The sequence below is a fragment of the Haliaeetus albicilla genome, chromosome 22 (genome assembly GCF_947461875.1).
Source record: "Haliaeetus albicilla chromosome 22, bHalAlb1.1, whole genome shotgun sequence".
Classification (NCBI taxonomy): Eukaryota; Metazoa; Chordata; class Aves; order Accipitriformes; family Accipitridae; genus Haliaeetus; species Haliaeetus albicilla.
In genome coordinates, this window is record NC_091504.1 from 10,232,827 (window position 1) to 10,259,236 (window position 26,410).

At 41.2% G+C, this 26,410-nt stretch overlaps 1 protein-coding gene across 1 annotated transcript in view; it reads right to left on the reverse strand.

Moving 5' to 3' along the window:
- Window positions 1–6,963: 6,963 nt before the first annotated feature.
- Window positions 6,964–26,410, reverse strand: part of IL20RB (interleukin 20 receptor subunit beta) — a 32,939-nt gene continuing 13,492 nt past the window's right edge. Inside the window, exons 2-8 of the mRNA XM_009919862.2 lie at window positions 22,048–22,129; window positions 16,335–16,461; window positions 15,412–15,602; window positions 12,495–12,619; window positions 9,171–9,321; window positions 8,705–8,850; window positions 6,964–8,109 (exon numbers count right to left, since the gene is read on the reverse strand). Of these exons, the coding sequence (XP_009918164.2) occupies window positions 7,984–8,109; window positions 8,705–8,850; window positions 9,171–9,321; window positions 12,495–12,619; window positions 15,412–15,602; window positions 16,335–16,461; window positions 22,048–22,129 (948 nt within the window). The 3' untranslated portion in view covers window positions 6,964–7,983. The remainder of the gene's footprint in view (window positions 8,110–8,704; window positions 8,851–9,170; window positions 9,322–12,494; window positions 12,620–15,411; window positions 15,603–16,334; window positions 16,462–22,047; window positions 22,130–26,410) is intronic.

Consider the following 26,410-nt stretch of genomic DNA (forward strand, 5'->3'; position numbering starts at 1 on the left):
TACACTGACGCTGGTTGATCACTGACAGTTGATCAAAATCTTTTGAAATCATATAGATCTCAGAAACATTCCATTCTAGCCCTTGTGGCAAAGCAACCAAATTGGAGATGGATTTAATGAAAATCTGGCTTCTTCCTCAGAACAGACTCAAATGCTGAAATAGCATTTTAACTCCTCTCAGGTATCACCTTTCCCTTCCTTTTTTTAAAAGACATTTTTCCCTTCTATTATCAGTATATTTTTAGGGACAGAAGCTAGAATGTTTAAATGACTGCAGTTTTCAGTTTCTGCCTGGCAAAGGAGTAAACTGTGTACATTTGGTGTCATTTATGCGCAGAATAATGTTGCTTATTTCTATGTCTGTGTATTTTATTCCCATACTTAGGATTCATCTGTATGCCCAGGCATTGTAAGTGGTAGAATATGATTTGGAAATGAGATTTTAGTTCAAAAAGGGGTGGCCAGGCAGATTTGTCTGAGCAAAGTCTCTACCCTGGGATTCATGTTTCTGTATACTCTCTGCAGAAATTGTACCCTGTACAAAATATATTTGGGAAAATAGACTTTACCAGAGCAGAGCAGGAAAGGCTACTAATGTACAGGGATGGCTTTTCGATGGGGCCAGTACAACTTGCAGAGAATGAGCATACATTTTGTCACTGAAGGCGTATTCCAAGCCAATGGATCAAGAGCCCCTGGGCTGCGCTCATGATTTCAAGTAGTGTTGCTGGCTCAGAGACAAATGGAAGCAGGGTAGTGAAGGTGAGTGCAAAGTTTGGCAAGTGCAGAAAGGCAGGATAGTCAGGTTGGCTCTAGAAGCTGAAGCTGAATTTTACAAAATACTGCATTCAGTCTACATTGAGACAGAAGCTACAGAACACAGCAAATTTATACATACAACAAGCAGATTTTAATCATTTCAGTACCGAATCTCAATTTGAGCAGAAGTCTTTCCCCCTGGGATGACAGTAGAAGACGAAGCAACAAAAGCAAAAATCAGGAGATCGATAGTAAAAACAAAACAGAGAGGAAAGATATCTTTTCATGGCAAAGCTAGGTAATTGCATAACTGTTCCAAGTGGAAGAGAAAAGGTCAACAGGCAGATGACAGGCTGGTGCACAGAAAGCTTATGCCTAGCAGGGGACAATATTTCACAGTGCATTGGAAGAGAAATGAATGATTATGCAGACGTGACTAAGAAAATGCCAAACTGTGTGGACAATATGAGAAGCTGAGAAGACCTAGGTAAGACTATCCCATAATGACACACAGTGTCATGGTGAGAGACATCCTCTAAACTGCAGGACATTTGAGGTAGCACCAAACTCAGCAGAGTGATGGGAATGATGTCAAAATTAACAATGAAGTTGCACCAGATGGCAGAACAGGGAGTCAAGGCCAGGACTTGGCAAAAAGAGGGAAAATGTTAGCCATCAGTCTGTCTGGATAGCAGCAGGAGGGATGAGATATATGAGCAACCTGGAGGACAAGAAGGACGCTACTTAACAGAATGAAAGCACAGCAGTGAACAGACAGGGATTATACAGTGGGAGGTTGGTTTGAAGACCACAATATGTTAAAAAGTATAGAGCTGCAGCTGGTTTGTATCAAAGACCACTTTCTCAGGAGTATGTGAACTCTTTGGCCTCAGCAGGGGGGCAAAATGAAAGACCAATTGTTCAAAGGAAAAATGCAATAAATCTTCTGGGAACTTAAATGGGAATGAAGTTGCAGGAGGGAAAAAGTTCAGCAGTAGCATAAGGACTGCCTGCTCAGCTTGGGAGCCTCAAGTGGTATTTCCAGGCTCACAGCTGATCATGAATATTTACTCTTTCCAGCCCCTTCCTTGACTGAGTTTTGGATGGGGAAAAGTCCTTTCTATTCTCAGTTTCCTGCAGGGTCTCTGGTAGGGAACACTTCACCTCTCTAAGGTTGTGTGCATCTTTGAAGAGATCCCACTTTTCTCCACCATGTGCTCTACTGGTAGTCTCCAAGTCATTCAGGTTTCACTGAATTCTGTTATTCTGAGTATGTTAATGTAACCCCCATAACACAAAATGGACTGCATAATTTGATATAGAGCACTCAGTTAAAATAGTTCTGCCAAACATGAATTGTAGAATATTTGTGGTTGGAAGGGCTGTCTGGAGGTCTTTTGATTCAACCCCCCATGCCAAGCTAACGTCAAACCTAGACCAAAACTACCAGGGGCCTTGAAAAGTTCAGTATTATGCCCAGTATAACGCAGCAGTGCTTCTGTCCAGACTTAAGGAGACATTTCTCCACCATGAGGACAGCCAAGAAGGTGAACAGGTTGCTGAAAGAGGTTGTGCAGTTTCCAGTTTTGGGGATTTGCAAGCCCAGACTGGATAAAGCCCCGAGCAGTCTGGTCTGACATGAGAGTTGGCCCTGGTCTGAGCAGGAGGTTAGGCTGGAGACCTGCTGAGGCCTCTTCCAGCCTGGATTATCCTGGGATCCTGGGATATGAGGAGCTATGCACCACAGCTGGTATTCAAATCTCCCACCCACACGAGGAACTCCAGGCTGAATATCAGAGTAATTTATCCATTTTATTCCTAATGAACAAACATTCCAAGCACATCCACTTGTGAAAGGTAATCCTATGCTTTCAGGTATAAAGATTCAGCATGGGAACCTTCATAAGCTCCTTCACAGTAAGCAAAATTATTACAAATTTAGTTGGTTTTTCTGACATGGCTCTAACTTCTCTGAGAGCTCCTTTGATACGTGATCATCTGTTGGCCCTGCAGACTCCCTGGCAAGCATCCCATTTCTAGGATCTATTATTAGTTTAGATGTTTGTAGGAAGTTGTATCTCAAATTCTTTTTGTCCTGATTTATTGTGTGTTTACATTTAATCAGATAGAAATTGTGTTCCCTCCTTTTTTTCTTGTTTGGATATGAATTAAGGTTTTTGAAGGATGCCTTATTGCTTTTACTAGCATCCCTCACCTTGCTATTTCACCATGTCAACACTTCTCTGCTCTTCCTAGTCTTTTTTGACAGGTGGAAAGCATTTACTTTAAGCCTCTGCTGTATCTTTAAATAGGTCTCATGCTTTTGATTCAGTTGTCTGATAAAAAAAAAAGGATAATGTAAAACTAATTTAAAAAATTCAAATGCTGTTAATGTCCCAAGGGACAATGAAGACATAGATCCTTCAGCTTGCTTGTAGGGGAGGTTGATAAACCCCCTGGAGTCAGTGGCTGGAGGGCCTGTGTCCAAGACCAGCTCAGATATGGTGCATCCATATCACTGGGGATCAGACTGCTGTGCGAGAGGACTGTGAAAATTCTTACCAGGACCTCCTCTCTGTTGGGAACTGCCTTTGAGCTCAAGCCCTGTTCATTGCCAGAGCCACGCTGTAGCTCTGTCTGTGCCTGGCCATGTTTGATGTCCCAGTCCTGACCAACCAGTCTCATCACTGCAGACTTGTCCAGTGATTGGGCCTGACACCGGTCATTGCCCCTGGACCTTCTTGTGTGGGGACTGGGGAAAGTGCGCTTTGTTGGGAGATGGCAACACTTCCCACCTTGGAGCCAGCTCACCTCACCTTGCAGAGCCACCACTCTCCTCCTGAGTCCGTGGTGAGGAATGACAGACTCTGGGGTGGCACAGCAGAAGCTGGTGTGGGCAAAGTTAGCCGTTAACTTCATTAAACACAGCCGCACCAGGAAAGTTCAGGCTGGAAGATTCCTCTTTTCTCTATTTTATTTGAGCGCTGAAGATCTGTAAAGCAAGTGCAAGCTCCTGTCAAACCTTGCTCTGGGACTGCAAGCTGTTGGGGTGAACAGGATGTCTGCAGGGTAGGATCACTGCCTGCTGGCCTGCACCAGGAGAGTGTGTCCTCAGCGTTAACGAAGATCTGAGTTTGATCCCAAGCAAATCACGAACATTAAACTCCTCAGAAGTAGCCATTTCTGTAGTAATAGCTAAATTATAGCCCATATGCTGAATGAAACCAAATTAGGTCTCCATGTTTAGTATTTATTTGGGCAATTTCACTTAACCTTGCCATCTTTTAATTCCTTTTATACCTTGATTTAGTAATTTCTGAATTTTTTTATAGTTCCATTTATTGAGAAGACCACAAAAGATCTGAACTGAGTAATTTTCTGTTTCTGCAGTTTTGTACTTTAATAGCAACAGAATCGTCTCTACATAAACTCTTTAAACAATAAACTTCTTTGTCTGCAGTGGTTTAGATGTTTATCATCTTTGTAGCACTTCATTTGCAGGACACAGTACCATCTTCACAAGAAGTTGAATTGATTTGTAGTCAAAGTAGTGATTTTGGTTACTTTTTGATTTTGCAAGAAAAAAGGTAACTTTTTAAAGAGACAAGACATACTGTAATAATGCAGAAAATACTTAAAATGGTAATTTATCAAATTAAGATCTCAGTTTGATTGGACAGTGAAATGCTGGACTGTATATTAATATCAGCCCTTAAAAATTGCCAACAGTAATATACTTACTTTTAAGGAGCTATACTTCACAGGAAAAATTAGGCTATATTCCAGCCAGTTAGTGTCATGGAACAGATAATTGAATTCCTTGCTTTCTTGTCAACCCAGTAATACCATGTAACTCTTTTTAAGTGTTCATGTAATCAATGGTCTTTATGCTGGTATGCATTTAATAGACTGAATAATTTTTTCTTTGAAAACCAGTCTTATCAGCATTTCTTCTGTTCTTACAAAGTCTTCAGGAAAAAGTTGGATTTTTGGAATCACGTGCCACAGGTTACATGCAGCTTAGAAACAAAATTCACTAAAAAGGTGATACAGGTTTGTGCTTTGTTTTCATGCAACATTTTTTGAGGAAGGTAAAAAAGAAGTATATTTTGAAAGAAATGGAGCCACTTACTACCACATCAATGGAAAGAAACAGAGCAAAGTTCATCAGTACATATTGCTCTTCGCTGCAGTTACTTGTCTGGTCCTTTGAAATGTAGTATCATGGTTATGGGAGCAAAATCAGTTATCAAAGGCAGCCGTTGCCATGACTGCTAAGGCACAATTAACTCTTGCAATGCATGGGAAAGAGCTAAAGAGAGTGACTGATGGCAGCTGCCTATGCCAATGCCACCGTCCTACTACATACATGGATGACAAAGGAATTGCTCTTGTTCTATACCATGATTTTCAGGCTTAACAAAATGCAGCACATACTTCAAAGCGAGAAGTTTTCCAGGGACTTTCAAACAGCATCTCAAATTTGGCTTCAATTCTCCACAGATACAAACTAGAATATCCTGATGCAAATTGAATATGGTCTTGCTAAGATGGCAGCAGCCACTTAAACAGTTCCCTTCCATCCCCCTATCATAAGAATTTTTTTCATTGTTTATGAATTGTTTAACATTGTCTGGGCAGTTTTGTACTGTCCTGTTTAAGCATTTTATTGGCAATGAGGAAGGGCATAAATTCTGTTACTGCAAGTGGGAAAGAAACATATGCTTAATATGCAGCTGGAAAATAATAATTTTTAAAGCCCTTCACATTCAAATTAACAAGCTTCCTCCCCCTGCTTTCCTCTGTATCCCTAAAAAATTGCTGGTCCTGCTGTAATGCAACAGTATCGGGGACGGGGGTAGGGATGGCGGGGGGAGAGATAGGAGGAACTGCTAAGGCTTTTCAGATCTATAGCCATGGAATGGGCAAGTCCTGTATGGGGACACCCCTGTGGGGCACACTAGAAACCAAGACACTAAACTCATCCAAATCAACGGGAAATAAAATAAGGATAAAGGAGAGGCATAGGAGCTCTCTAAACCAGCTTTACCACCAAGGCCTCATGGGTGGAGGAGCACCAGCCATGTGCTCATACACACCAGCTTTGGTTTGCAGCAGCTTGTAGACACACAAGACCTGCTGGGCCTTTCAGCACTTGTCAATATCAGCCCATATGCATGCCCTTCTCCTCTTTGCTCCCAAATCTTCTGCTTGTCAGGGCCCATCATCGTATGGGTGTTTGCAACTAGGCATTTCTTAATTAACTATCAATAACCATGAAAATCGACCCTGAGTCTTCAGTGCTCAAACTTGCACAGATTTTCACCCTGGGTAATTTGCTACCGATTCAGCAGTACCAATTTTTCTATTTAACACCAAAGCACTATATCCTAATACTGTCCAGACAGAAGCTAGCGAGACAGGAATAAAACAAGCAACTGGGCTGCAACATGAAAGTGAGGTGCTAGCCAGCAATTGGGGCGTGAACACAGAGGTATGAATAGTCCTGAGTCACTTCTACTTTTCTCACGGTGCTTTGTTGCCACCTGATGGCCTGATGCAAGATTGCAAGAATGAAATTTAAAAAGGTACAGTCCTTAAGAAAGAGGTGTTTTACATTTCATTAGATCCACTGATAGCTTTAAAAAAAAGCTTTTCACCTCGAAGACTTCTCATGCCCTGCTAACACAAGTCTTTGCTCCGCAGGTAATAGATTACGTTTCTTCGAAGTGACAGTCATAATTTCAATATCCACAGAACAACTATAATTTATTTCTATTTAGCAGGAATTTATCTTTGTCTTTTGCAATTTCCTTCCTTAAGATGATGACAAGATATCTGGAAGATAATGAAGTCATCAGGTCTGGAATGGCCACTAACACAGTAATGCTGGGATACTTGATCCATCTATCCTGATATTCCCCCACTAGCCATGATAAGCACTCCAGTTGCCTCTCACCCTGGCCCTCCTGACTGCAGAATCAGGTTTTCCTTGTGTGACATAATCAACGTCCTGCTTCAGGTGTGGTGTTGAACCACAGGGATGCTCTGCAGGCACCCTGGACGATCCTGACCACATGATTTGCACATCTTTTTGTCCCCTTTCCCATTTCTTTTCCCGTTTCTTGATCTCCACTCCATTTCTCCACTCCAATTCTCCACTCCAATTCTCCACTCCAATTCTCCACTCCAATTCCTCACTCCAATTCTCCACTCCAATTCCCTCTCATTTAAACAATTCACCTCTGATTATCTTTTCCCTAAAGATCCTAGTTTTCCTTCATGCATATCCAGCTTTTGTATTTTTGACACTTGCCTAGGTCATCTTGGCCCTATATAGCATTAGTGATGCTGCTGGTCTTGCAAAGCTTTGCTCCCCAAAAGGTTCTCAGTGCTCCCTCCAACCATTTTTGAAGTCTGGCTGTTTTTCACATCACTCCCCCCTAAGCACTGGTGAAACCCAGCCATCCCTCATGGCGCTGTCTGTAAGTTTTGTTGGCACCATACATTGTTATCGGTTACATGCAGCAAATTATTGTGTCCAGCCACTGTCAACATCCTTTTCAATGAGTGTAACCTCAGGTCAGGACCTGCAGCCCTAAAAGCGTTTTTTTTTTTCCCTGCTCATTCCAGCTGTTTTAGCAATGTAAGGAGCTCTTACTAGCTGCTCAATTTCTCTTAAAAATACTGAGGCTGAAATGGTTTGGAACTAAAGGATTGGGCTCTACATTTATTGCTCTGGTGAAATTCTGGTGGCTGATGGGTGGGCTCTGCCTTGGAACCATCGACGTGGTTGACAGAGGTAAAGGGAACATGAGTTAACTCATAGAATCATAGAATGGTTTGGGTTGGAAGGGATTTTAAAGATCATCTCATTCCAAGTGCCCTGCCATGGACAGGGACACCTTCCACTAGACCAGGTTGCTCAAAGCCCCATCCTCGTCTGGCCTTGTCTGGTCATGGGTATGCGTATGAAAGGAAAGTATAGAAACTGGCAGTTGTCACCTGTGACCTTTACTGGCTTTTTATGTAGATGGATGAAGATGTTACAAAGTGGAGGAGCACCAGCCATGTGCTGGTACACACCAGCTTTGGTTTGCAGCAGCTTGTAGACACAAAGAAAACAATGTTACTTATTGACACTCTGAGGAAAGTGGCTGGGGCACAATCTGCCAGCTCTGCTTGCAAGATCGGTTTCCACAGGCTGTTTTCTTCTGGGGTGCTCTAAAGTGTTTCTTGAATCCACAGTCGGAGAACTTCTTCTGAGGGCATCACACACACCATCAGATCACATTGCTCAGCTTCTTCACTGCCACACAGTATCAGCTGGGTGGGGGCCTCTGATACTTTCTGTAAAACAAATGCACGCACTCACCCTCAGGCTGATGAATTTGTCTGTCTGTCTTCTACTTTTCCCCACAAACCGTTCTTCTCATCCTTCCTGGCACAACTGCCCAGAGACCCAGGGCTCAGGAACCCACAGCCACAAAAGCTGCTGCCTGCATTCTCACTTGAACTGGACAGCACATTTAAGCTACTGACTGAAACACACTCCTCCTGAGTGAGCGAGAAAAGAAGCTGCTTTTGATGATTGATTTCTCCTCACCAAGGAGTTGAGAAGCTCAGTGCTGGAACCACAACACATGGAGCACTGTTGCCAATGACGCAGCTGTTTTTTTCAGGGAGCAGCTGGTCAGGCAGGCTCAGTCCATGCCTCCCAAGCTGCTTCCCCACAAGCACCAGCAGCACCTTCCCTGTTCAGGGCTGTAGGCCGAAGGCAGTGACAGCTGTGCAGCTAATTCATGTGGGCTGCTTGACCCCTGCAGCTCAGCCCATCACACAGGAATGAACAAGCCTATGCATGTGTCTGCTTTTTCTGCCTGCCCCATGACCCTGTGACTACCCAGCACCCTAAAAACCGATAAAGCACAGTAAAAAATCTTACCAGTGTGTCTGGCAGGACAGCAACAGGGCAGCAGGAATACTGAAAGATTTTACATGTTTTCCAGGTAAGGAAAGGCAGGGTCAAAGCAGCCACAGCTAAGCCAGCAGAGGAGATGAGGGCAGTAACCAGCCACATGGATGTGCCACCTAGAAATAACAGAAGCAGCAAAACTCCTCAGAGAGACTGAGGACAAACCACTCAATGCAGTTAGCCTGCACCCTCTGTGGCTGCTCTTCCCACCCACCTTGGTGAGATTCTTTGTCGGCACACTCCAGGTAGGATACCAGTGCCAGTGTAGGGGGCTGCACTCCTGAGTCTTCCTTTTTTACCTCCCCCAAGGAACAAATGGGCAGCACATTTGCAAACAAGACTGGAGTTATTGAGTGGAAATAAAAGGAAGAACTGCTGGGGTATCCTTCTCGGGCATGACTACACCAGGGGAATAGGAAGGAAGGCTGACTGTTACCTTGTGCTCTCACGCACTGTGTCTGGCTGAAGCTGCTGCTTCTGTTGATCGCCTCAACATATGTCTGAGCTTTTACACAATAATCAGGTCCTGCCTCCATGGTGTCCAGGTGAACCACAGAGCTGACCTCTTTCACCACCTTCTGCTGTATCTGCCACAGACCCAGGAGAGAGAGCATTAGAACACAGGGCAAGGAGCTAACTGAGAACGGGAGTCCTAATGTGATGCTGTCCCAGACTTTACTGGGAGAAAAGGAAGGAGCAGCAGGAGGTGTCAGAGAGGACTGTGTGAATAAGAGGAGAGAGGGAGAAAAGCAGCAAATGAGGAAGCACAGTGGAGTGCAGAATGAGACCGCACACATCTGGAAGGGTAGGAAGGGATGGAAAGAAGGAGCTGTGAGCCAAAGAGCCATAATGGTGATGTTGGGCCACAACACCTCCTCCCCTGGTGTAAGGGCTTGATGACTAAGGTCTTCACTGATCTGAGTCTTTGCTGGGGTACCAAAATGACACTAGAGCACAAAGAGAGGATGGATTGGGCTAGTGAGGAGCAAGTGAATTTGGCGTGTGCAACTGTAACACATTTCAGCAACCCTCAAACAGCATATGACCACCAGTACACTATTTTTTTGCAATAAATAGGACTCAATTAACTGCTGGCAAAATGAAGTTGTTATTCCCAGAATTCCTGGTCCTGAGAGGACAGGTAACAATTAGCTAGTTGATCCTAATGTTGCTGTGTTGCAGATGCAAAGCCTGTGCTCACGGAAGAGCTCATTAGCCTCCAGCATCACACACATACAGACACCTCCAACAACCCAGTAGGGTTCTCCTGGCAGGGCAAGTCCTTCTCACCATCAAAATATCCTCCTCCACAGAAAGATGATCTTGAGGGCCATTAGTTTAAAAAGATTTCAAGGACAAAATCAGGTCAATCACTACTGGGGGTGTGTAACCTCTTGCAAAAACCTCAAGTCAGACTGTCAAATGTGATAATTATTAAAAAAAAAAGATTAAAAGAGTCCCAGCAGAGAACTGGACATGTACTGACCAGCAAACCTGATGCTTGTGACAGTCCAGTTGGTAGAAACTATTCTGAAGTTTGGAATTAATGTTTAGGTGATTAATACCATATACTGAAGAAGAGTTAACATTTAATTCATAAAATGCAGTCAGACACAAACCTATATGATTCTTTCTAAGGTGTCAGAAAGCTCATGGACAAGGTTGATCTCATTTACTTGGATTTCCAAAAGGTAGTCAAGAAGATCTATTTCAAAAGCCTATTAAGCTAACAGCCATGGGATAAAAAGGCATTGGACCTCTGAGTGCACTAACCAGGCTGCAATGGCCCTGACCAGCCCTGCCTGCCCCCTGCATCTTCAGCCTTCTGCCCATGGCCCAGGAGCCCCATTTAAGCTCAGCCCAGGGCCTTCAGTCCCAGTCTGAGCTAAGCTGGAGTTGTGCCTGTCTCCAGCTCTGTCTCCTAGATGGACCTTGGACCTACATTCTATGTAGCTTGTCTCCTGGATGGACCCTTGGTTAAGTACATTGCAGCCTTGTCCTCCAGCCCTGTCTCTGGTCCTCCTTTTGCTCCTGGCTAGGGTCTCTGTATGGACGCTGGGCATTGTTCATCACTTGTCTTGTCTGGGGCTGGTGATGGACCCTGTTACCAGTACCTGATTCTGCCTACTGTGGTCAGACCATGTGGGTCTGTGCTTCATTGGGGAGGGCACTGCTTGCACTGGGATCACCCTTGACTCCCGACTTCCTGCTCATAGTGAGCAGACCTGCTCCTGCTGCTTCCTGATAGAAGAAAGACTTTTGTATTATTAAATTGCTAATCCTTTCTCAGAGTGGAAGGAAGTCATGGTGGAGGCCCATGCAGATCTGTGCTCACCACTGTGTTACTACAGATGATCAGGAAGAAAAATGAAAACTAATACATGCTAATGATACTAAAAAACCACTTCAGAATAATAAAGATGACAGCCAACTGTGAAGAACTGCAAGAGGATCTTGTAATAAAATGACAAATTAAATTCAACACAGATAAAAGTGAAATGATACTCATGGGAATTTTTCCCCTTCATTTTCACAGTCAGTGACTGGACCTTAAATTGAGCATCCCCCACCAGAAACAGGAACATGGGGTTCAGGTTTCATGGGATAGTCAGCTGTGTGGTAGTCACCCATGTCAACGATTTCTGAGAAAAGACAAGACTGTGAAGACCTGTTTTGTTTTATGGTGCTAACTCATAGTGCTCCTGCACCTTGAACTGTGCAGGTTTACTCCCTGTCCACCTTGGTAAAGGCAAAAATAGCCAGAAGGGCTTCCACAGGGAACAACTAAGTAGTCTGGGAGTCCTTGGCCTGGAAAAAAGATACACTGTTAGAGTGGTGAGGAAAGTGAATAGGGAATAACTGTTCTCTGTCTCTCTCTCTCCCCTTTAAACCAAGACTGAGACTGCACAACACTTAAGCTGCAGAACTCCTGACTACAGGAAGTTGTACATGCTAAAAGTTTACATAGCTTGAAAACCAGAACAGATTAATGGAAAAAAAATCATCAGGGGCTATTAATGATATCATTTCTGGCTCAGGAATTTCCTGGAGCTGTGTCTCTGAAATCTCAGAAAATAATCTAAGTGTAATTACACACAGGGTGTCTCCTTACTATCTTCCTTGGTCATCTCCATTGCCCACTGGCAGAGAGAAGATACTGGGTTTGACTGTCCCTGACTTTATATGGCTGCTTTTATGTTCTTAGGTGCTATGGAAGCACCAAGTTCCTGGGAGGAAAAAAAAAAAAATCGATGTCTAGTGAAAACAGAAGGACCTGAATGGAACATAAATTGTCACTACTGCAGTATTATCCAGGTGTAAGCAAAACCCTCAGCTAAGCAAGTTACAGCTCACTGTTCCAGGCAAGCTGTTTTACAAAAAACTTGTGAGAAAACTTTGTCAGCACCTCAGTGTAACACCTTAATTGTGGTCTGAGTAAACCAAATGATGTTCAGAGAAGAAGGTCAGCATAAACACCTTCAGTTCCTGACTTCTGGTTTCTTTCAATAGTTGACATCCCTGGGGTGATTCCTCTTCTCAGGGAAGGAAATGTGGAAAGAACAGACAAGCTTCTCCATGGGGGTAAGAGCAACCCACTGGTATGTGTAGAGGAATATGGCACATACTGATGCCAGGCAGGCCCTCAAGCCTCATAGCAGGAGCTTGGACTGGCAAACAGGCCCTGGGCAATGTCTGTATGCTTTCACTCTAAGTATGTGGGCTCTCTGTTATTGCCCAAAAACCCGAGGGTAAAACTCACCCTACTCTCCTGGCCCTTCTTCCAATAGACAACACAAAACTGAAAGGCAGGCCCCATGTCTTCCAGCTCCACTAGTAAATGATACCCATCTGCTATGACCTTCATCAGAGGCGGGGTCAGGAAAGCTGCCAACACAGAGAGAGCACCATTATCACATCAGAGGCAACCCTTAAAAACTGTCTTCCTTTTCCCAGCTAGGAGAGGAAGAGAAGCTGACATCTTGAGCACAGTAACATTAATCTGGAATAATAGCTGGTTGTTTCAGTGGGGTAGAAACTTCTCTCTGCTCTACCTCCTAGTATGTCTAGATACAGTAGCAGACTTTAAGCAGGAGGAAGACCATGACTGGCATTGCTAATAGGAGTTTGGCAATAGCTGAGTTGCACAGAACTTGAAAGGTTTTGAATTTTCTCCAGTGTGATCAACAGCAGCAGAACCAGCTGGGCGACCAGAAGTTGAGACACCAGATCAGGCCAGTTCTTCTGCTCCTGGGCATTAGCTTAGCACTAACATACAGAACAGGAGCTGTGAAACCACTGCTTCTTCATGGGAATTTTGGCACTTATTCAAAGGTGAAGGAAAAAGCAACATGAGCCTCAGGATAACTCTGGCAGTTCATATGAATCCTGATTTTCCTTTAGTATCTACATGGTTTTAGATAGACTTGGGCTGATGACCTGCTGTGACTTAAGTTTTTGTAAATGTATGCAAGTAAATCTGTAGGTGATTTGGTTCTTCCTTACTTTGATATTCAAAGCTTGATTTGGTCTGGGATTCTGCTGTGAGGAGTACTAGTGAAACAATCAGAGTCAATCAAGCATGGATGAAACTGCTCACTGTACATTTGTTAATTGGGAATTAAGGCAGTACAGAGATCATATTTGCACTACTTATCTATGCCTTTCTTTACCACTCTATTGTCGCTGAAACTGGTTTCAACCTCCTTGCTTTCAAGAAAGAAAGGAAAGCAATGTACAGCCACATACAAAAGAGATGTTCTTAATAGAATTTGCTCTTACATCCAGTGAATTGCCACCAATACTGAGCAATATGAAAACATAAAATCCAAGTATGTTCATGATGAGTGTGACACAAATGAGAGGCCTGGAAAACTACGTTATACATTTAAATTAAAAGCTGAGAATCGGCTTAACACAATGTCTCAAAATAAAAAAAAGTGATAACATCATTTGGAGGTTAAAAAAAAATACTGGGCTAATGTATTAACAAATGGACACTGCAACTACTAACCAAACAGGAGCACTTATATTTATCTCTGTGCTGGCACACTGGATACCAACTAACCTTTTGAATTTTGATAAATGAAGAAGTAAGACTGAATAAATTGTTAGTTTTAGGAAGATCTTTTAAAAGTGTTTTCCATGTGTTATCATACTTTATGTGTATCTACACCTAAGGCTTTGACATTAGAGCTATTTAGTCTAGAAGTACTGTGGGCTGTGCTGATGCCCTGACTGTCTATGAACCACATATGGAACCTGTGGGCTGTGCTTTGAATGCCTTAGTTCCTCTCAGACTTAATGCCAGGTTTCCTAAGAGATGTGAAAGCAGAGACAAGGGAAAGTGAGCAGTAAAAATGCATAAGGACAAGAACTTAAGTGACTTTTCTTTCTCCTTTAAACATTTTTCCATATATGCATATTCGCACTGCAGCCCATTGAAGCTGAATCCTCTGAACTTTTACAGCTTAGCCAGAGGATTGTTTTGAGGTCTCTAAGACACAAGACCAAGCTGTCAAATACTTCACTGTACCATGAGAAAGTTGCTGCTTTTTTTCATTAAGAGGGTTAAGCTAAGGAATATCCTTCCCCTATCTCTGCCTGACAGTGTGGTCTGTGTCTCAACTTTCTGCCTTTGTAGCTGCTAGAAAAGGGAAAGATTTTTCATGGCTCAACTCTATGCCACCATAGCTCCTGGAAAAGGGAAGGATTTTTCATCTAAAGTGCTATCTAGAAAACATTTCCACACCAAGAGACACACTCACCAACTTAGGCAGCACTTCTGAGAGGGCTGCTTTGACTAAGCGCTCTGTATGAGTGAGGACTGCTCACTCATGAAGTAGTAGATAACTTCCAATGACTGATGAAGGTTTAAGATCGGGTCAACTGTGGACTCAGAAAATTTCTTCCCTGGCTAAAACTGATGACTGCTGCCCATCTCAGACTCAGAGTTGCACTCTAATAGTGACCTCAGCAGAGGTTTTCCACCATGTTTTTTATTGTTGAAGGCACTTGACGACATAGCAGAGAACAGAGGTAATGATTCCAGAGAAACACTGGAAATAGTATGCTAATTTTAGCCTGCAACATGATCTTTGGGTTGACCTGGGCCTCAAGCTTTGCAGGAGTTGGAAGGAAATGGAGAGAATACCCTGCATTGCTAGGACTGCAGCAATGCTACTGTTTCCATTTTTCATTCCTCTTCTGAGGTTACTTCATGAGGCAGAGAGAGGGTGTCATGGTTGTTTTCTAGAGTAAGTGCTTCCATAGGATCAGGTTCTGGACCCTCAGAAGTGACTAGATGACATGGATTAGATGGAGCATTGACAGCAACCCTGATTGATCAGAACTTTTTGAAATCAGGGGCAAGAGTGGCCAACATGCCAAAAGAAATGCCTATAGTCCTCTTACCTATCTTTGAAGCCCTTGAAATTCAAGCCCTGGTAAATTCAGCCCTGCCTCAGGAGGAACTCATACCCAAGAACACAGCATGGCTGTCTAAGAGTGTAACATCCCAACCCAGTATGACAGGACCTGAGAAGTAGTGTGTGCTCTGTGTGTTTATGGGCTTTGTGTGACATGCACAGTACACAAACATGCACGTCAGCAATCCCTCAACACCAGAGTCTGAGAAATTAACGTGACCGATGTAGCTTAAGCCAAATAGCAGGACTCACTTGTGACACGATTGAAGAAACCTTTCAGGGTGCCCCACTCTGATCTTCTAGTACCAACATCTGCCCTTACACGCAGGTTATAGGCCACAGTGGCTGAGATATCCTCTGTGATGTTACACACTGTGGCTGTGATGAGTGAACATTCAGAGATGGGAATCCAGCTTTCATTGGCGTACTCTCGTTCGTACTCCCTGAGGAAAGGAAAAGAAAGCAGACAGGCAACAGTCTGATAGGAGATGTATCTGTGACATGGGCTAAGGCTGCTTACTGCTTCTTTCCAGCTAAAACCAGTACTGGGATACATTGGGGCTGGAATACCAGGGGTGTATAAAACCAGTATGGGTGTGTTTTAGATCTTATCAAGAGAAAATCTCCCAGAGCCAGCTTGTTCATGAGCCAAATGCAGCATGATATTGTAGGAGGTGGGGATAGCCAACGCAGTGTTAATGCATCAAATCCTGCCCACTCACTTGACTTGATCATCCCTGGTAAACCAGAATTCCAAAGCCATACTGTGATACAAGCCATTGCTCAAGATTATCAGAAACCTCCTGTAATGTGGTTTAAATGTTTAAAAGATTAATGCTGAATAAATCTCAAATGTTTTCTCTTTCCTCTTCTAAATAAACTGTTGCTAATCTTCCTAACTTTTGAATTCTTTGGACAGAGGCAGTTTTCATATGTGGGCTTAATACAAACCTTGGATTATTCAGGTATCTATTAACCTGTAAACAGTTTCAGAATCAGAGCAAAAGGATACACCACCCCACCCCTCCCCCCCTTGTGATCAACAGTGCTGGATTATCAAACTTCTTTTGCTTGTGAACTGAAGAGCACTCAAGACATCCAAACAGTGCAGGATTTTAAGTCTAAGTAAACACTGTTTAAAGAGCAAAGAAGAAGAAAAAAACCCCAGAAGTTACCCCTGAAACTCAACAGAGTATCTCACAGTTTCTCCCTGGATGATCACAGGACTCCAAGTTAAGAAGTGTTTCATGTTGGTAGAAAGAATAGAGATATTCTGAGGTGCTGGCAACAAAGCATCTTCACCTAAAATTCCCAGCAAAAGAAAAAAAAAGAAAGAAAGAAAAAAGGTATATGAATGTACTAGGAAAAAATTTAGACGGATAGTGCAAAACTGGGTTTTGCATCAGAAATACACACTCTTCATTTCACTACTGTCACTTCAGTGTTTGAAAGTATTTTAGAGAGAAGAAGAAATGACAACCAAAGAGCCAATGACAGAGCAGTTAGGCTGGCACTGCTTACAGAAAGGCAAAGCATGCCTTTTAATTATTTCAGAGTTTTTCATTCTATCAGTAAAACAGTGAGAAAAGTTCAAGCTTTTATAAAGCCATCCAATTCAATTTAATGAAGTCAAGTAACAGATACTCTGTTGCATCCCATAGACTGTTCCAATGGATGTAATGGTTCAAAATGTGCTATTTCTTTCCAGGCTTGACTGGACTGGACACTGTAGAAGATCCTAGCTCTGTTACAGCTTTTTTCATGTTGCAAGATTCTAATAAGTTCTTGTAGGCTGTAATCAAAGTACCTTTTAACAGAATAAACTTATTCAGTGGACTATAAATGAAATTATTACATTACTCTGAGATTGTCAAAGCATAAGCACGGGATGGTACCAACAGTGTAGTTAATTTTATCCTGTGGCATCTTAATGTAAAATCTGTAGCAGTGTTTGGACCAGAGCACAGAAGGCACTGTGCACAATCTGCACTACACTATGGGAACAGACTTATCTCTGTTCTGCTACTTTCCAGTCCCAAGAAAATTATGTTTTCTCTGCTTAGCAGGGAATGGTTCCCAAGGAACCATTGGAAGGGAGGAATAGATGGAGCAGTTTCAACCAACCCAGTGTAGCAGTGGTCATTTCAACACTCTCCCAGAAACAAGGTAACTGTTCTATCACAATATATCTATGTTACCTAAAGTTTATTTCAAAATTATTATTTTTTTAATAACATCTATTTAACTTAACAAGGTCTATCTTCCATTAGGCTTTAACTGTCATTAAAAGAGGGTATCTTCTTTTAAGCTGTGTTTACAAAGTTAACCAGCTAATGTCAGTTATTCTACCCAGGATCAAAACTAGGTTGACAAGTCCATGAGCAATGTTTTCATGATTATTCTTTTAAAGCATTGGAACAACATTGGTCTTCTTTCTGCCCTTAGAATATTCCCTGTATTCATACCTTTATAAAATCACTAATGACGTGGAGAACCTTGATGCCAACTCTTCTATGAATTCTTTGGCATGTTACATGGATCTGTTGACACAATGCTCAGCAGTTCTTTAAACTAAAAGTCAGATATCTCTGGGATGAGAAGCTTTATTCCTTGACATTTAGATAGCAGCAGAGTCACTGTCTGCCATGTCAGCAGTTTTATCACTACTGGCTGGTTGGAGGTCCCTACTAGTGTCAAGGCACTTTTTGTCTTTAAAAAAAAAAAAAAAAAAAGTCTTTATTGACCTTTGCTCTGCAGCTTAACCACCCATTTGGTCTCTTGTATTCTCCATGTTTCTCAACATTTAGAATGTTTGCTACTACTTTTCCTTGTACTCTTGGTTCCCATGTTAATTTTGGGAGTTGGCATACCTAAGTATGTGAATTACGTAACAGACCTCGGTTACATGATCAGACACTAGTTTTTCCACATGACTCACACACATAAAGATGTTCCAGGTCTGAACAGGGGTGAACTGCACTGGAGTGTTTCCTACATTTTTAAGTCCTTGACTTTAGGACTTTATGGATATTTTTTTTTTTTTTTGTATTCAACAGTACTGAACCCTATCTTATTAAACTGTCTAGAAACCAATTTTAAAAGAAGAAGAAGATAGTTCTGAATTGGACTATCTACCTTTTAATGGCCTAAAGATTATTTTGTGTCTGGTTGAGACCAATCTTCATTTCCTGGCTATGCTTAGCTTAGTACACTGTTCTCCTGGTTTGCTGGCAAAACCAATGACTCTCCTACTGGCAGAGTGAGACCTGTGACCTCACTTCAGCTGAACCACAAAAGTTCATATAGAGACTCTAAGGTTTCTTTCTTCATTTCATTAGGAAAAACTCTGGGCCTAATGACAGTGTATGTGTCTCTAAAAAAAATTCGCTGATGTAAATTTCTGTTTGGTATTAACAGATTCAGGATGGGCACAAATTCTGCTACTTGTAAGAACTCTTCTCCAAGAAAAAAAAAGATATATAAACCCCCAATGCTCATATGTGTTATCTCCAGAGCATATTTGCTGATTTTTACAGGGCCACATACCTTCTGTGGCAAAGCCGTACCACACAGCAGCTATTCATTCAATGTCATGGAGTGTTTGCACTTCAGTGTCAGAAAACTAAGTCTCCAGTGCTGCAGCTAAGACAGTGGTGGTGGGGTATAGTGTTATGGACATATAGTTCACACGAATTGTGCACTAGTTTGGACATCTGCCTTCAGATGAAGGGAACTGCATCCCTAGAGAAAAATATTCTTTACCTTTCATAATCAAAGAATATAGAAACAGATATCTGTGTGGGCATAAGTATACACACATATGTATGTGTGTAGCTGTGATGTAAAAATTATAAGATTTTGCACTTGTAAGGTTAAATAATTAAATAACAAATACACTAAAGTGAAAATTAGGATTCAGCTTTAGTATGTCTCACTTGATGGTATGTACAGAGATTTTTGTAACTGCATAACCATGCCCTACTGCAAACACAGTGGACAGCCCTCAGGACTGAATTAAAAAGGTATAAAGCTAAAACCTGAGATCTTTTCATCTAGTACAGAAATTAAATGGGGTCCCTGAGCAATAAAAGCAATGATGCACTTCCCTGCTTTCTGCCTGGGACCCACAGCCATGCTGAAAGCTGTTTTTCAGAAGAGAGGTTCATGCTTTTCCAAAACACTGTTGGTGTAGACATGACGTATCCTGTGTCATAATCCAAACAAATTATATTCACGGTTTCTCCAATCCATCTGTTGCAACAGCCCACAAAACAATTGCAAGCAAATCCATGTTTAACACCGGGAGAAAAGACAATTCTAGGTTATATAAATAGGGAAAACACTCAGTATAAACAGTGAAGTATGTTGTTTCAGTACTAAAATACTTCATTAAGTCTATGAATTTTGAAGGGAAAAGAAACAACAATCGTACGGAGTGCAGGAGACAACTGGACAGAGACAGCAGGCAGGACCTAGAAGACTGTTAGCCCAGGGCTGCATACCACTTCCATTTGATTTTGGATTCACAAGCAATATGTAAATAGCTTCACAGGAAAAGCCAAACTACAGTCTTTCAAGCCAGGGTACTGACTCTTACCCTAACATCTCCAGTCACGCCAAAGAAAAAAACATGTCCAGATTTTCTCTGTAAATAGCATTTTTGCCTCCTATCCTATCAGCAGTATATTCCATTTCATTTGTTACACAGAGAATGGATTTCCATTTAAAATGGTGGTGACTTCCCTGCTTTAACGTTTTTCTCCTCTTTGTGCTAAATTTAAAGAATTTACAACTAAAACAAACAAAAAAATTTTCATGACCAAGTCCAGTACATTTGTCTGTCTCACTTTTCAGTTTAAAATGCCTTAAATAAACTCTGATAAAATTTCATTGCTCTGGGATAGATTTTGATACCTTTCTTTCTCTGTGAATATAGAACACAATAATATTTCATTACTACTGCTTCATCATTACTTGCTGTTACTTCATCACTACTATCACCACTACTTACTGTTAAATGTAAGTGAACACTGCAAAAATATTAATAAAATTACTTTATTCATAATAGCCTCTCTTTTCAGGGGCTCAACAAACACAAGAAGAAACAGTAACTCCAGAATCAGTGTTGCATAGTGTTCAGAAGTGCTTTACCTCATCTGTTCTTTTTCTGGCATGCCCCATAAAATTTTAAATACAGGGGTGAGAAATCCTTCTTTATTGCTGTGCTAATAAGCATTGTCTTCTAACCTCCAGCACTGTACCATTTAATCTCCTTTTTCTAATCTGGAGGACAACAGTGTCACCAGCTGCTTGTATCTTCAGACATACTCTGCCTCTCTGCATTTGAGGAAATATCAGTGAAGGGGAATCTGACAAGGGAATTCTGAACTCTAAATATTGGTGACAAGAAAACAGAGTAATGTCTGTAACACCCCCAAAAAGCTAAAGGAATTTCTTTGTAAGCTAAATGGCGAAAATGAAAGCCATACATCTTTAACTCCTAGAAACATAACATTTTACACAACAATAATAGATTATGCTAAACAATCTCTTTGGCTATAATTAACTGAAGGCTCTGGGAACATCCTCTCCCTCATTTGCCGACTGCACAAACTGACTGCAAAAGTCAAGATCTCCCCAGCACGCAGGATACAAAGCCTAGACTCCCAGGCTAGACAGGAACACACTATCTTCTAACCTGGTGTCTGCTCTGCACAACCACAGGGGCAGATTTAAACATTCAATCAAAAAATGTTCTTTGCTCAAAAAGGAGACTAGGACACAAATTTTCATATTTCAGGTCAAGTCCAAGAGAATGGGGGACGTAGTGTAAGTTATCCCACCTTTCTCTCCTACTGTCTGTCGCAGTGTAGAAGACAAAATTGGACGAGTATACGGCTGAGCAAGGCTGGTGGTCACTACTCACACAGGCAACATGGCACCTGTGCAGAAATATCACACAACTAGCCAGGCCTTAAACAAAAATATGGTAAAAATAATCCCAAATTTCTTTAAACAATAGCTGCCCAGCTTTGCCATTTTAAAAAACATTTGTCATAATCTTCCCTATTCCACAGAAATTTTCAGAGCATATGCAACTTGACGCTGAGTCAGTGGTTTCTGTACCTAGCAACTAAGAACTATAAATAGTGATCCAAAGTGTTTTGCTGGCCAAGGAAGCTATAAAACTATTTTTTCTGAGGCAGAGAACAAAATGGAGCAAGACACAACCTGAATTCAAGAGCTAAGAAGGCACATTTAGAAAGACAGAACTGAGTAAAATCCAAGCACACTGGCAAGCCATGTTTGCTTTCTAGAGGACTGGCCATTGCAAAAACACTGAAGTGTAATCAGGAGATCTGAGGCCAAACTCCTTCTAGGAGATGTTTGGAGCCTAGCATTTACTTGGAGAAGCAGATTACAAATTGCACTGCCTTCTTCCAGGGTAAAGGAGACCCTCAGTGAACATTTTTGAGCTATTAATTAGCACTTTATACCCTTCCTCTCTGACCCTGCATCCACTCCACAGGCAGGGCATCTCCTGTGCTCAAAGAGATCAGCATTACTAGAGGACTTCAAAGTTCAGCTTCTCACAGAACAGCGAAAGAGCAGAGACAAATACAGTATTAGTAAGTTAATTCCCTCCAAATTGAAACTCCCCTTTTGATTTCAGAATTGACTTGCAGAACATAGAATTTATGGATTGTCTTTTTCATTTGCTTATTCTAGTATTAATTTTAGACAAAGAATTAAAATTCAAGATCACCTGACCTCATACTATTTGGCTTAAGTTTTGTAGAGGCATGTTTAACAAAAGGACAAAAGAGTTTTTCTCACAACCCCTTCGTCTTCTGCCTTAAGTCAGCTGAAGATATTTTAGCCATTTACCTGTGAGATTTGGTGCAATCAGAGCGCAGAGGAAGAAACAGATGAGCTTTAGTGACATTTTGCTCACGCTTGTTGACTTTTCCTACATTCATACCCTGTTGTGCAGCTCAGAAGTTCCCCTTCCTAGGTAGGGAGCCCTATCTGAGCCAGCCATGATGTGAGTGAAGTGGAGACTCCAGGGGAATATTGCAAACACCACTTCTCTGCGCCAATGCCACAGACCTACATACATTGTTTGTAAGGGTGTAGTTAGAGGGAGTGTCCAGGTTATCTAATGCCAGCATTTCTTTACAGGTCTGTGCAACTGCTCAACTAGATGGCATAACTCTGTTTCACTTAGTTAGCAATTATATGTATTAAACAAAGACATTATAAGGAGGAAACAGGATTCATTAGATATTTCCATGTAGGTTATATATCTGTAAATGCTCATTTTCCTGCTCAGCCCCCAGACTAGATCAATCCTGATGCTTCCAAGCACCAGGAAAGTTCCCCAGCATTACTAAGGGATGCCTATAACCACAGACCTTACACAAAGAACTGTGTGCCTCTGAGCTGGCAGAAGGGAGTTGTGTGCTTCAATTTATCTTCAAATACTATTTTTATGGCAGCCATGCTGGGTGTGTAATGAGGAGGACATTCTGTTTTCAGATCTGATTTGGTGCATGTATCCCAAGGTTTTTCCATCTTCCAAGGTCCATTGCTCTCCATCTCGCCTCTTGAGAAAAGGCAGGCTCTTCAGCTGGATGCAGCTCTGAGATCTTCTTAGAAACCCAAACCACCTGCTGGCTCCAAGGCTGCAGCAGCAGCAGCTACCTTTGTGCTTGTGAGGCTGGTTTCTTCAGAGGCCAAGTGAAAGACAAAATTTAGGTGGAAGCTTTTTATGTTCTACAAAAGGCTATTTAAATTAAATGAAATTCTGACTGTATGGATAATGGGGGAAAAAAGCCAAATCCTATCAAACGCTTTTAGCTCTGATGAAAGCGAGTATTAGAAACCTCTCCTCTAAAACCTCTTCCTCCTCCTTTCTGATACCTTTTAATAGCAAATACATGCCTACTGTTTTCAGTGGTGAATTAAAGGGATCTGTCAAAATGTGTTTAGTCCATATTGTCTCATGAAATAAAGGATTTTATTTATTTATTTATGAAAGAATAAAATTAGTATTCAGTTAATCACAGCACAAGCAGCTGCACCCCAAAGTTTGCTCCATCCTTCTGTTCTCTCCCTTCCTTCCCTCTTTCTTTCACTTCTTCCTTCCTTTGCCTTCTCTGCCCTTCCTTTCCTCCTTTCTTCATTCTTTCTGTCCTCTTTCCTTCCATCCTTCCTTCAATTCCCTTCTTCCTCCATTCCTTCCTCCCTTCATTCCTTTATCCCTTCCATCCCTCCTCTTCCTCCTTCCCTCCCTCCTTTTCCTTCTTCCCTCCATCTTTGGGACAAACTGAAAGGCATATGCTTCTGTATGTTTCCCAAACATGGGAATGTTTTCCTTCCATGGGATGTTCTCTGAAAGTATTTCATAGCTCTCAGGTAAACTTTTATCTTCTTGCTCTTCATTATCCCAATCTCCTGCTATTTTTATCAAATGTCTGTACTGAGAACCAAAAGGTGGGTATTGTGGTGACTTCATTATTGTTGTGAAATGCACGCAATGTCCAAGAGGAAAACATGGATGTGTTTAACAGTATTAGCAATAAGATACTGTGCTTTTGCTGGAAGCAAAATAAGTATTTGCAGAAGACAGACAAAATTTAATCGTTAGTTGAAAAAAATCTGTTCTCTTATAGTACCAAGAAGGTATAAATAAGGCAGTCCTGAGTTTTGAGCTATCATTCAGTTAGGCCTCGATAGCACACCTGATTCTTCACTAGTTTATATCTTGTGGTGCCATAAATATGTGGATGTATACTCTCTGATGAAACATTCAGACCTGAGTTGAAAAGTATCTCAGAAGCCACATGACCTGTAGTGAATTATGCCTCATACCATTCACTTTTATTACTGACACAGATGTACAGAAAAGAGCTGGTGTACAGTTTAAAGGAAATTTATTGGGATCAGGTGCACAGCTAGAAGTTTTCCTTTCCAAAGATTTCTCATTGTCTGTGAGCCAGTCAGCCTCCTTTTCAATGGTGGGGAAAATGAATACAGCCCGATATCACAGTTAATCAGTTATGAGCAATAAAAAAGGTAGAGTGAGTCTGCCATAATAATGAGGATTGCAACTGCTCTGTGTTATCAGCAAGACTCTAAAATGAAAATTATAATATTATTCTACTGTATTTCCTTCCTAGATTATAGCTACCTAAGGCACAACATAAGCATAGAAATGGATTTGTATGGAAGCTGAAGGTAGTGCATACACAGGACTAAGTTGTGCAAAACAGGAGGCTTGGGATAGAAGTGATTATTCAGACTACAGCAACAATAAAATAAAAGTGACAAAATACCTTCTGAGATTTTCCCTTATTTTGAAATGCTGCATGGAAATATTTGGCTTCAAAGAGATAGAAGCAGTCTTTCAATTTTACTGTTTTGCTTTCAGAATTTTATCAGTTTTACAAGTTATTTTGAACTTGATGAAACAAACATTTTAATAACTTTTCCTTCACAATTATGGTTACATTAATGTTTCTGTGAAATATTTTTACATTTTTAAGCATGTATTTCTAAAAATAAAAGTTATTAAGCATGTATTTCTGAAGATAAACATCTGATCAACTTTAGTTTGTGATGCTTGCCTTGTATTTCAAGTAATTCAGGCCAGTAGTTATGCCAGTAAGCCTGGATGTAGAGACCTGATTCAGTTCTTTTCTCACTTGCAGATTTGTGATCTTGGATAAGCAACCTAATTTTTCATCACAAAATGAAGCACTGGACTTAGTTAAAACAACAACTTAAGGAGCTAAGAAATGAGAAAAAGATTAAAAATTCACAGATCAGTAGAAGTCAGTCAAAACTGGAACTGCATCAGTAAGAAATTATGGGTAATTTCCAACAATTGCCTACTTTGGAGGTACTCTGGATTATTTTTGCTCATACAAATCAATGCAAAATGTTCCAAAACTATTTGGATGGTCAGTTTAGCACAGTTTACCATCAGCATCACAATCATTGGCTCAGGAGGTGGACAGAAATGGGATTCTGCTACACTGAATTTGACTAGTATCATTTTGATGATACTCAAAATCTACATTCATAAAAAAAGCAACTGTACAGCCCTTGACACGCTGTTTCAAGTCATCCACCACTTTAACCTTACAAAGAAATAGTGGAGACCTGGATAGAAAGGAAATGGGCACAATATACAAACAGAGTTGAGCTTTTGGTATGTTTAATACAAATGAGGACTCCTAAAATAAATTGGCAATAAATTGATTTATTAATACTTGGGTAGCCTTGGCTTTGCAAGTGAAAGTCAGTAGAAGAAAGACAAAGACATACTGAGAAACTGTGGAATTTGCTATAGAGTTTTAACAATTTTTGTAGTAGCTCATGAGGAAAAAATGCTGCCACTGTCAAGAAAAGGAAAAATTGACTGCCCTAGGGCCTGTGAGTATAGTTCTGTTTCTAGTATGTGTGACTGAACAGGGGAATTCTAAAATAGGCTATGACATTTGCCAAACATATTTGCAACAATGATCGTTCAGTTTGTAAAACAGAGGAAATCAGTAATGCAAAAAGTTAAGGAAAACAGTTCAATTATTTACTACTATTCTGAAAAAAAACCCAACACCAACCCAAACAAACCCTGCTCAAAACCCAGAAGGACGTTTACAAACATAAGGCTTGCTGATAGATATGTCAACATTTCCTAAGGGAATACCCAATTTAGAAGGATATCAAAGCAAAATATGTAAATCTGATTGGTTCGTTTACATTCTTAGTAAATCACAGGAAGTTTAGCTGTGAGACTAGCTATTAGGTGTAACAGATTTGCTAGGTGAGTGGAAATCACAGAAATGGTTAAGAAAGCTTGAGAAAAACCATTTGTGCTGGGGAAGAAGTAGTTACCAAACTGAGCTATGCAATTAGTTGCAGGAAGAGATAATATATATGAAATAGGCACTTACTTGGAAATAGGTTTGAAATGTGTGCTGCTAGAACTTGGGAGGGAATTACTGATAGCCAAAGAGATAACTGCTAAGAATACTTGCTTGGATTTCCTTATGATAACAAACATATATAAAGGCTCAGTTGGTATCTTGTAAATTCTTTCTGAGGAAGATCCTTTTAAACATGTGCATCAGGCAGAACAAGAAGTTGACAGACTTTTCAGTGATGAATGGTCCTGCATCTGGGGACAGACTTTTGGTACTATTGCCACCGTGGTAGCCAAGAATAGTGTTCTGGCAAAAGATGT